This window comes from Eufriesea mexicana, unplaced genomic scaffold, assembly GCF_001483705.2.
Source record: "Eufriesea mexicana isolate 0111107269 unplaced genomic scaffold, ASM148370v2 scaffold8039, whole genome shotgun sequence".
In the NCBI taxonomy this organism is placed as follows: domain Eukaryota; kingdom Metazoa; phylum Arthropoda; class Insecta; order Hymenoptera; family Apidae; genus Eufriesea; species Eufriesea mexicana.
In genome coordinates this window covers 48,201-61,138 of record NW_016915818.1, presented here as the reverse complement: position 1 = coordinate 61,138, position 12,938 = coordinate 48,201, and the positions used below count along the sequence as shown (strand labels likewise).

General features: G+C 34.0%; 1 protein-coding gene across 1 annotated transcript in view; it reads right to left on the bottom strand.

Annotated features, from left to right (window-relative positions):
• sick (sickie) overlaps window positions 1-10,603 on the bottom strand; it is a 276,632-nt gene extending 266,029 nt beyond the window's left edge. The window contains exons 1-2 of the mRNA XM_017907427.1: window positions 10,422-10,603; window positions 5,689-5,852 (exon numbers count right to left, since the gene is read on the bottom strand). Of these exons, the coding sequence (XP_017762916.1) occupies window positions 5,689-5,852; window positions 10,422-10,603 (346 nt within the window). The remainder of the gene's footprint in view (window positions 1-5,688; window positions 5,853-10,421) is intronic.
• Window positions 10,604-12,938: the final 2,335 nt, after the last annotated feature.

Here is a 12,938-nt window from a genome sequence, read left to right as displayed (position 1 = left end):
TTCATTTTTTTAATTCAAAATTTACAGAAAGCATTTGTGTCCAACTCAAACTTTGCAAAGAGCATTTATTTTTTACTCAAACTTTGCAAAGAGTATTTTTTTTTTACTCAAAATTTGCAGAAAGCATTTGTGTCATACTCAAATTCTGCAGAAAGCATTTGTGTCATACACAAAATTTGCAGAAAGCATTTGTGTGTGTCATACTCAAACTTTGCAAAGGGTATACATTTTTTTTACACAAAATTTGCAGAAAGCATTTGTTTCGTACTCAAACTTTGCAAAGAGCATTTATTTTTTACTCAAAATTTGCAGAAAGCATTTGTGTCATACTCAAATTCTGCAGAAAGCATTTGTTTCGCACTCAAACTTTGCAAAGAGCATTCATTTTTTACTCAAACTTTGCAAAGAGCATTCATTTTTTACTCAAACTTTGCAAAGAGTGTTTATTTTTTTCCTCAAAATTTGCAGAAAGCATTTGTGTCGTACTCAAACTTTGCAAAGAGCATTTATTTTTTATTCAAAATTTGCAGAAATTATTTGTTTCGCGCTCAAACTTTGCAAAGAGTATTTATTTTTTGCTCAAAATTTGCAGAAAGTATTCGCTTTGTGCAAAAATTTGCAAATCTTGGAAAACTTGCAAAAAGCATTCTTTTGGCGTTAAAAACTGGCAGGAAGAATTTGTTTTGTACCCAAACTTTGCAGACAATATTTATTTTGCACTCAAACTTTGCAGAATGCATTCGTTTTGAGTTGAAAATTTGCAAATCTTGCAGAACTTGCAGAAAGTATTCGTTTTGTGTTAAAAATGTGCAGAAAGCATTCGTTTTGAGTTACAATTTTACACAAAATTTTGCAACAAAATTTGCTTACATTGCATTAAAAATTTGCAGAAACTAAATTGATTATTTAAATTGAATTAATTAAATTAATTAAATTTATTGCACTGCATATGGACTATATTACATTAATTATAAAGTATAACTCTGTAATTATGCAAAATTAACTACATAATATATAATATATAGATATGTAACTATCTAATACAATTATGTAATATGTAACAAGTTATTTACTAATATTATGTAACTACTTGTTACTAGTATAAGTACTAGGCAATTACCTGAATTGAAAAAGTATGATTACCAAAAAAATACTATGTTCCATTGTATAAAATTGAGCAGAATTAAATTTCATTTTAAATATACACATATTTAATTTAAAAAAATAAAAACAATACTAAAAACTAAGAAAAATTCAATAATAAAAACCTTTTTACTTTAAAAATGAAATTAAATTAAATTAAATTAAAAACCTTTTTACTACTCGTGACCTTGAATAAATAAATGAATTTATCATCGGTTAAAAATGTATTGAGAATGACGATTTATTTCATTTATGTCGTTTATAAAATTCTATACAATGTGCTAAAATAATATAAATTACTTAATAACTGGATCATTTAATGGTTTCAACGCAAACCTGAGAACCATCAAAGCAAATGGACGCAGTTATTTTCGCAAATTCGACGTTTCAATTTAGCATTGCATAACACGTTCAATCACTTGGCCAGACATAACATTTCTCACTCGAGAAGCAAATTAACTCTGGCTGCTGAAAGAAATTTATTTCTCGCTTATCCGTTACAACGAAAACATTTAGCTACACTTGCGAAAACATACTTGATGAACATTTCCAAGCATCTTGGTAATTAAATTTATCATTGATAACGTTCCTACATCGCTCAAATGTCGTTTCCTCTTTCGCTGTGTAATTTGCATAATTATATCACTCGTGTCAACTAAATAAAGGACGGCTATTAAGTTTCTACATATTTGAAGCTCCCAGCAACTCGAGATACTGAACGAGACATGCAACATATATGCGATTTCGTACCCCGGAAATTTGAATTAATTATTCTTAAGGTATATTCGTTCGTCGAATTAAAATCCAAAATATTCCTCGTCCGAGATATTTAATTTGATTAACAAAAATTTCAAAATTTAATTATAAAGATAATATAAATTAAATTAATTAAATATATTAATTATATAAAAATATAAATAATTTTATGATTATTTAAAATTCTTCAGAATTTTCAATGTATTCCTCTATTTCTAATCAAAATATATTTTCATTTTTAAAAATTAAAATTAAGGTAATTCAAGCTGTATTATCTTCGATATTTCTTAACTTCACACTAAAAATATCTAGACCCCTAATATGGTACACATAAATAACAATAATTAACATGTCATTAAATTATTGAAATTATACTATAACTATGACCACAGCTAATATTCATATCAAAATAATTGTAATATAATATAAAAATAATTGAGTATATTTCTGTGGTAATAAAAAAGAAATTCATGTCGCAATTTCAAAAAATTCTAATTTATTCGTTAACTGAATTTCAAAATATACAATTCAGTGTATTTAATTAGAAAAAAAGTAAAAACAAACTTTATATGTCGAAACAAATTTTAATTTGCATTTTAATTTGATAATAGTATTTCGAAAATAAAAATTTTGTCTTTATAACCTCAAATATAGCTATACCCCTGTCCGAATAAGAGTTAACAGTTTCAATATTAATAATAACAAAAGATCTCAAATCAGCCATTTTGACTGACTCGATAATCCTAGTGTTAAAGAAAATTTCAAAATTTCACATAAATAATCAGAGTTAACCCTCTCCAATGCCACGTGGCTCGAGGTACCAACATCCAACACCTCGTCTCGGTTTCCCTATCTTTTACCTCATATCAATAAGAGAATATAATGATCAAATTTTTAATTATTCATAGGTTAAAAATATATCCATTCCGTGTACTATGTACTTCAAAATAGTCTCGGTCCGCTAGTTGCGCAAAGAGAGAGCAGGTTGAGAACCACTGTAAATCGGCGTGCACATCTGGCCGTGGCCGCCCTGGAAACGTGGGAGTTGAGAGTAAAGTATAAACTATGGGGTGCCACCCCATCTCGTAGCGGGCTACCTACCTCCTCCCAACCACCATAGATGTAGGTAATATCGTCGCCCATACGAGCTACCCGCCACTGCTGCATGCTTGTGTTCGCGTCTAATACACACGAGCCAGCTATCAGCCTAACGGAGTTTCGCGACGTGTACACGTAACGTGGTCCATACGAATAGAACACGCTTTTCGTGGCGCGAGCGTACGAAATAGGGTGACCGAGGTAGACCTACACATGTCAGGACGAATGCTGATACGGTTACCGGCAGGCTTGCGCAGATACAGCGCGCTTTTGTTCAACACGGTTAGCTACACTTGCACGAAATAGAACGACTGATACGCGTACGCGTGACGGCGATAGAGCCGGCGACGAGTGTATGTGAGCGGGCGGGGTGGGGGTGGCGCGTCGGGAGTGGGGACAGCGCGCCGGGAGTGGGGACAACGCGCCGGGAGTGGGGACAGCGCGACGGGAGTGGGGAGCGAAGTCGACGCTCGTGCAGGAGAGCCCATATATTTAAAAGCGACACAGGGTCGCGTACCCCATGGAAGCCAGTTTCCATGGTGGTCCAGATCTCTCGTGGCAGCCAGAAATGCGCAAAGGGTTGCTAAAAGCCATTCACAGGACTAATGGCTAATGGGGTGTTCTTAACACGGCACCGAATCTACTGCGCCACCCTCGTCGAACCTTTGTGTCTTTAAGAGTAAATCCCGCGTATTATCTCGAGATGTTGAGAAGTTCGTTCGAGCGAGACGCGTTTGTGAAATTGAATTAAAATTTTCTTGAATTAAATAAAATTTTAAAAAATAAAGAGAGAGAATTAATAAAATAAGGGATAGAAAATTTTGAGGTTATACCAGTTTGAGGATATCAGAGTTCGATCGTAGTGGAATTTTTCGGCGTTGGAGTAACATTCGACGAGGATAAATGCACGGATAGCTAGACACATCGATCACGGGAGGAACAACAAAGGAGAAGCGCAAAGTATCGCGAGGGGGGAGCCGACGCTTGCGTCGAGAGAATGAAAGAGAATGCCAGAAACAGATAAACTGTTGGCACTAAAAGATCATGGCAGGATGTTACTTTGCGGTAACTGTTCAGGATCGCTAATGACTTTCCATTAAAAGCAGTTTGCACGAAGAGGAAAGGGGGAGTTAGGAAAAAATAATGCCGCCTCTTTTCATAGCCCCCTAACCCCATCTTGGCTTTTCATCTTTCCCTTCATTTTCTCCTGCTTGTTACCTTTAATAACTTCGTTATTTTCAATTATATTTTCTTCCTTACAATTTTGCTGCAAAATAGTATTATATACTTAAATATTATTATTCAAATTTGCGTTAATACATTCGTGTCTAAAATATTTAACCACTTCCTTTGTATCCGTGCAAAATAAACTGCATTTAGCCAAAATAATTGTTGTAGTTTATTTTTAGGTTATGGTGCAGGTTAGTTTTATGTAACCTAGTTTAGCATAGGTTATTGTAGGTTAGAGGTAATTATATTTCATCTTAGCACATAAAATTTAAGAAGTAAGGGGAATTTATTGAATATTGCTAAAAATATTGCTAAGCTAATTAATTGTAAGGTGTTTATAATAAGAGTACTATAGTTTTCATCATTACTATGTCTAAAGATATACTTGTACACATATGTATACATTAAGCAGTAAACTTACTCTATTCTTATATTGGTTTGATTCAAAATTGACTTAACTAAAATTAATTATTTCTTAGAAATTTTATAGACTATGGTTATAGCAAGTTCACATGTAATTGTTATGTTAGTTAACTTAGAGACTGCATAGATGGCGACACATTTACCCAGTAACAAATTAAGGATATAGATATGCTATTAAGTTTTCTCTATTATAGATCAATAGTTTGTGGAACAAATGAAGTATATCAAACCAAAGAGACCATATATAATATTTATATTAACAAATATATGCTACTGAAGTTTAATAAAACTGTCTAATTCTCCTAAATAGTTACAAATTCAACAAGTTAATTAAAATATTGTATATCTTTCATGAATTTAAATGCAGACCTATATAAAGCGAATAGGGCTCAGACCAGACAGCAATTTTTCTGTCAACCCGTCGCATTATTTCTGAATTATTCTTGTCTTTATTAATAAAATTGTTATAAAATTGTTAGAATTTATTAATAACAAATTATACTTTCTTAAAAACATTATATTTATTCCAAATATATAGACAGATCTAAAATTCCACAAACATAATTATTAATACCTATCCACAATTTACCCTAACACAACACACTGTTAAAGCATTTCATCATCAAGGATGAATCACACGGAGGCAACGTTTGCAGCTACCATAAATCCCAGGGGATCCATAAATATCGCTTAAGTCCTTCGAAGTGCACCCAAACTACATAATTTAATACACTGGTTATGCCAACGTATTACTATGTAACGTGATACATATCCAAGGTTATCGAACAAAAGGTAAACAAACATTAAAATAGCCAACCGGCTCAAGCAACTGACAGACATCTACTCGGCAGACGTATCTCCATAAATTTTCTCTGCGTGAATAATTAAAGTATTCCCAGCCCCATAAATAATTAAACTCCTCGTAAGCCACGAATACACGCTGAAAGATTGAGCGAGTCAATCCACCCTGCTGTGGATGCAGAAAATCGATACTGCTTAAAGTTTTCGCTGGGAAGATAGGCAAATAAGGAAACTTACCAAGTTGTGATTGATGCGTCGGCGTCGGAGCCGGCCTAACCTTGTCTGGAGGACACCTCCTGGTGGCGGCTACGGTGGCAGGTAAGGGTATACTCGTCGTTCCAGCGCCGGGCCCGCCACCTGCACCACCGACTGCCGACTGCTTATTGTACGGAGACGGCAATCTGGAACAAAGAGATCAATTTAGAAAGCAGCGTCCCGATAGAGTCGTTACTGTTATTGAGGCTGAAATCGTTTCCCGTCCCATTCGAACGGCAATCCAACTATTTTGTATCTACTTTTATACAGGGTGTCTCAGCATCGGTGGTACAACCGAGGAGAGTGTGATTCTACGCGAAAAAACAAATCGAAAATAAAGAATAAAATTTTTCCATTCGAAGCTTTGTTGTCGAGAAAATCGACTTTGAATATTCACCGAGTACGCGTGCACTTAGCTATGGCTTAGATGAATAAACCATCGATACATCAGAATCGATGGTATAACGCAGGAGGATGTGATTCTACGTGAAAAAGCAAGTTAAAAATAAAGAATAAAATTTTTCCATTCGAAGCTTCGTTGTCGAGAAAATCGATTTTATATGTTCAACGAGTACGTAAATATACTTCGATTTACATAACCTCAAATAACAGATTTAATCTTCAAAAAATATTAAACGATAGCAAATAATATAATAAAAAAAAAATATATATAATGATATTCTGATATATAAAAATAAAAGAATTACAAATGCAATCGCAAAAAGTGTAATTAGAAAAAATTATATATAATTAGAAACATACATATGTATCTATTTAAATGTGGCGCGCTAATGTCAAGTAATAAAATGAACGTCAAATAAAGGTTACATTATCGTAAAATTTTATAATTAAAATAATCCACGCTATTACGTTATTTAATATACTTTTTACCGTAGTCTAAAACCATGAAAAATGTATATGATGATACTTAGAGAAGGCAGGATAACCTCATTTTCTATTAAAAAAAAAAATTATTTTTAAACTTTCTTTAACACTAATAAATGCTTCATTCGATATCAACGAATTTTTATTTTAAGTATGTTTTATGGAATGATCAATATTATTTCAAATATCATGACAACTTATTCTTAAATCACTCGAATATAAAAATTCCTATAATTCTACATACATTATTTAAACAGTAAAATATATCGACATAAAAGAACACTAATAAAAATTCGTATTAAATCATACGCAATTACAAAACAATATCTATTGAACGTTCACGACGAGCACGACTACCAAAATCTCGAATTCTTTTTCGGTCACGGGCATTGACCTTGCAGTTATTGTTCCACGATCTGCGTGAAACTCTCCTTCCGAGAACTGTTTATTTTTCAAAGGCCACTCTGTACTTACGGTTTTCAAGCGGGGCAGCAAATCGCATGAAAAGCTGCGAAGCGTACGAAGCGTGACGTGACGATGAAATTTCATGCCGACGGCTCGTCGAAACGGAAATACAGATAGCAATCCGGTAATTATAGCACTTAATTACTTTCTCTGCTCACCGGGTAATCTGGACTGCATCGCGTCACTCGGTCAGTCGAGGATTAACGCGCATGCGCGGCAACGGCACGTGTGGCGCGTAAGCGTTACACGGGAATCAAGACGAACGTTTAGCAGCAGTCAGTTTAGCAGTTCGAAATATCGAACGGGAATTCATCGTACGCGGAGTTTTTGTAAATCACAGGCAACCAGATCGCACGCCGAATTGTGTACACTTGTCGAAAAAGGGAAAGTGGAGAGGGAGAGATGGTGGCAGAGCAGCAAGGGAGAAAAGAGAGGAGTCGAGAGAAAAGGAAGAGACACCACGAGGGCGTTAACGTCGCCAAAGAAAACGCGGGTAAACGAAAACACAGTGGTGGGGAGGAGGCTCGTTGGTGGTCGTTCCATGCTCGTGCCATACGCTGTTCCCTTCGAAGGAATTCTTTTTTCTCCTCCAGCCATCGGCGTATACTTTCCTTTTCGTTGCGACCAAGGGTGCCGTGAAATCGGGCTGCAGGATTTCTTTGAATGTGCTAGCTGCTGATGAAAGGGTGATACAAATTTTAATAAGCGAGCTGCCTCGAATAGTAATACGGAAAAAGTCATTTTCGTTCACCCTTTCACAACGCATAATTTTCTCGCTCTTATTATGGAAACAATTAATATCTGCATATCAGAGGAATACGTAAAAAGTGAGGCAGAGTACATTATATGTGATTGCACATGTAAAACAAACAAAAATAAATTATGTTTATTGAAGAATATTGATTATATTACTTTAATATTATGTATTAAATATATTGCTAGTTTTTAAATTTTATAGTTATTATTGAATATTATTATCTTTCTATTTTCTAGTTTTTATTGTAGGAGCAATTAATATCTGCACACCAAAGAAATATGTATATATATAGCAGGTGTAATATGGTAAAGTATCTTACATATATATCGTAAATATTATAGAAAATAACAAGAAAATTATATTTATTTAAGGATACTGACTGCAATTAAGTTCTCATATTTTCTAGCTCTTAAGGGAATAATTAATAGCTGCATACCAAAAGAATATGTATATATACAGCAAGAGCAATGAGATAAAATATCTTACATAGATTGCAAATATTATAAAAAATAAAAAAAAACAAATTATGATTACTCAAGAATACTGATTGCAATTAACTAGTTTTCATATTTTCTAGCTCTTATGGGAACAATTAATAACTGCACATCAAATGAATCCATAAGAAGTGTAACAAAGTATGTTATAGAATACTTTATATACATTTGAATGCAAATAGAGAATAAAATTATTTATAATAATTATGAATAAAGTTTTATGAATCAAATTTTGTAAATGTTTTGTAAATTTAATTCTGTAAATTTTTTCTCTCAGTACATAAAGATAAATTTTTTTATAATTAATACTGTTCTAAATAATATTATAATTTATACTTTTAAATAAGTAAAGATAATATACCAAGCACATCTATCTATCAAGCTCATCTACAAAATTCCTTATAATTTTAAATGTGAAAATAAGTTAAAAATTAGAAATAAAATTTTATGAATATTAAATCCTACATTTTGTAATTAAAAATATTAGAAACATATATTCATACTTATTCCTGTAATTTCAATTATTTTCATCAATTTCAACATTTGTATTTCAAACAAAATATTGAAAAACGGTACATATAGATATCCTAACCTCACTAAATTCCATGTTCCAATAACAATTCTTGAATATTGTCCACTTTTGCCATCCCCAATTATAAAAATCTATAATAAATAATTAACTATTATAAATCAATAACTGTCAAAACTACAATGCAAATACGTTTAAAAATAAAATAGGAGCCATGTTTGCATTATTTAAAGATGCAAGATGGCCGTGCCTAGTCAAATGTTGAAAGAATGTAATAGAGTTTAAGGAAGAACAGATCTGCCCATGGGAATGAAAATAAAGGACGGAAGAGAGAACGAGAACGAAGACAGCAGGGGTAAAACCCATGAGACACAGTGTTGGTGAAACGAAGAAATGCGAAGTAACTCGTGGAAACGGTGAAATATACGGTTTCCTTATACCAAGTTAACAACCCTGGCTGCATGTCGCGGTCGCGTCACCAGTGAACGGTAAATATTTGGCTTAAACGATGACGTCGGCACGTAGGTACTCAAAGAAGACCCTCTTTTTTTTTTCTCCATTCTCCTGCACGCGCCATTATTTAACCAGGTCTCGTATCCCCTTTGTTGATGAATCAACCAATGAAAGCGTCGCTTTCCAGGAAACCAGAACTTGATTATTCTCCTTTTGGAATGTTTTGATCGGAACGTCAGTGGATACGTGGAATCTGTGCCTTTCTTTCCTTTGGGGACTAAATTCCTGACTGACCCAAGGACACACGACTCTAAACGGCAAAGAATATTTTTAGAGGTTAGAATTTTTTGACGTTTTTCAAAACGAATAAAATTATTCAATTTCTTTTATTTTGATATTTTGATTTATTTTTACAGAATTATTGGGCAGTATTCTTTCATGGATTTTCAAACGAACTTGTGAGCTGGTCAGATGCAGTGAAACGAAGTGGAACAATATGAGAGATGGGGACGACGTGCAATGCAGATGGCAGCACTTGAGAACAGGTTCTTTTTATTATAAAACGTATGCACTTCAGAGCTTCGAGTTCTTGCAGCCGAAGTAACATTAGGCATTCTAACCTAACTTTTTTATATTCGATTTTTCAAAAACTCTTCGTAGACACAGAATAATAAAAATTACTATTCTATGAATTAAAATTAATTTATGTAACGTGAATCAACGAGTTTGATTTCGTTTAATTTTCTGAATTTATGGCAGTGATATATAAAATTATTTTGACAATATCGCTACAGATTAGGCTTTAATAAATTCTAACCTAACCATTGCTCATTTGTGACTCGGTAAATGCAATGTTAAAACAAGAAGGAAGGAAAACGAGGGTGGAGACATGCGCAGATGGCAGCACTTGAGAGCAGACTCCTGATTAGAAAACATATGCACCTAGAACTCAGCTTTTTGCAGTCCGAGCGACATTATATATTTTATACAAACTGGTTCATGCTCAACGAGCATCTTCCACGAACTGTTCATGATATTCGTTCAGGTTCTCAATAGCAAAAAGTTTGTACTTATCAAATTTTTCTAGTTCCTCGCGACACTGCTTCTTTGAGTTCTCTTAAGGATATCATACTGGACTACTTTATGGGCAATTCTCAAAGGATTAACCAACTGTAAGTTGACCAGAGCTATAAGGAAAGCAACAGAAGCCAAGTATATTGCCATACAGCAAAGATGGCGGCACTTGAGACTAGATATCCAATCATGAAACACATCTCCAACTCTAATTCCTGAAACTTGGACTGCATTTGACATTTTATCTCAATTATTCGCAAGTTTCTTTGCTAGCTTCATGACAAATAGCATATTCCAAAACTTTTTAACACAAAAATAGGCATTCACATGCAAAACCCAAGAAGTCTTGGATGAAGGAACTGGACTGCATTTGACACTGCATCTCAGACATTCGTAAGTTTCTTTGCTACCTTCATTAAACTTTTTAATACCCAAACAGACATTCACATGCAGAACCTCGAATCCCCAAGAAGCCTCGAATGAGGGAACAGCAAATTAACCACTTGCGCTATAAAGACGTGCCACGCACGTTGAGATGCTTTTGTTCCAAAGCCGTCAGCGACGTGTATACCACGTCGATAGGCATTTGTCGCAGAAACAAAAACGACGTGTCCGTCACGTCGGCTAACAGTTATATTGTTAATAATTCAGCAAATTTTCAAGCAAAAATGCTTGCAAAGGAAATCACGTCACTGTGCATCCCTTTATCTCCTTGTCTACGTTCCAGATGTGTTATTTCAGGAATCATCCCCTGATACATTTATCTCTTTAATGGAATGGCCATTTGAGCCTGTGGTGCCTGGACAAGCATTGATTAATACACACGATATGCATATGCACGCGTTCCTGAGCCTCTATTTCACCGGGGTGTATAGGCCCCGATTATTTCCAAGCCCGAGGGTAAAATGTGCGAACAAGGCGCGTTAATGGCCGACCTCCTTTTACGACTCGGATAAAAATTTCGAATTGCTCGCTTATACGCATATTATAACGCAGGAAGGACAGCGAGACGTTTATTGGAACTGTACTTGTACCGATAAGCGAGATACATCCCGAAGGTTCCCTTAGGAAATACGAGGATACAAGAGCCGTGTCGACTGGACGATATTGCTCGTAAGGATCGATACAGGACCGGTTATTCTGTTTAAAAAGCAATCTACCCACACACTGGGAACATCGCAGAGATAACGCAGGAACGCGAGTGTACACGGTGGATCGCTGGTCTAACTTTTAATACTAAATTAGATAGTTTTATTCAGCTAACAAGAGCAGAGGAAGCAGAAGGAGGGAGAGCGAGTAAAATACACATAGGCCTCGGTTCAAAGTATATAATCTTTATCTTTTACCTCTATCTGCTCGTGTGTAATACACTTTTTTCGTTTTACTATGTTCTGCGAGATAAGACACGGGGGCTATCATTGCCGCGGTGTTTAAAATACCTATTCCCATATTTAAGTTAATGGCGTCTACCTGTTCCCCGGGGAAGAATAATTATACTTCCCGTTTGAGGGAAAATTTTTCAACGCAATTTGTTTGCCAGATTTTATCGTGTACACCTGCTTCTGTAGTATGTAAATTCTTCGTGTTTGTTTTTCTCAGCACGGTAATTATTGTTCCACCGCTCTGTTTCAAGATTCTAGTGCACGAGGGTATTTGTCAGGTAGGATTAGGTACTTGATAAACGCTTTTCAACTGCTTTCAGTTTCTGTAACATCAAATGTAGTTCTACAACGTGGATTTCTTGTAATATGCTCTGAGAATTTTGGGAATTTTGGAAATTTCGTGGTTTCGTAGATTTTTAAATGAAGATGGAGAATTCCTTCAGAATGAAGAAATATGGAATTTTTTTATTATAATTGTTATATTAAATGACAAATTTTTGGATGCTGGTAATTTTCCAGAGGAAATGTTTTTAAATATAAGTTTACTCTTTTTTACTTAATCAATTTTATTAATATATAGTATAAATTTGATTCTGATCTTTTTGGACACTCTGTATGTTTATACCTGATATGAATTTATTTTTGCCAGAAATGAGGAAGGACGTGCCATAAATCCAAATGAAAAAATATGGAACATTTATTATAACTGTCATAATAAATGACAAATTTTTTGACCCTGGTAACTTTCCAGAGAAAATATTTTTAAACATAAATTTACTCGTTTTTATCAAATCAATTTCATTAATATGTAGTATAAATTTGATTCTGATCCCCTTGGGCACTCTGTGTATTTATATTTCATATAAATTTATTTTTCCAGAAATGAGGAAGGACGTGCCATAAATCCAAATGAAGAACTATGAAACATTTATTATAACTGTCATAATAAATGACAAATTTTTGGACACTGGTAACTTTCCAGAGAAAATATTTTTAAACATAAGTTTACTGCAGAAAATATAAGTTCAGTTACATATAAAAATCAATCTAGGATATAAAGTGTGAATAAATAGTTTATAAAATCTAAATTCCAAGAACGAATATTTATATATGTGGTAATGATTACATAGATTTTTAAATATATATATATGTTGATATAATAAAGGAGTGATGTATATAACAAAGGAATAAGT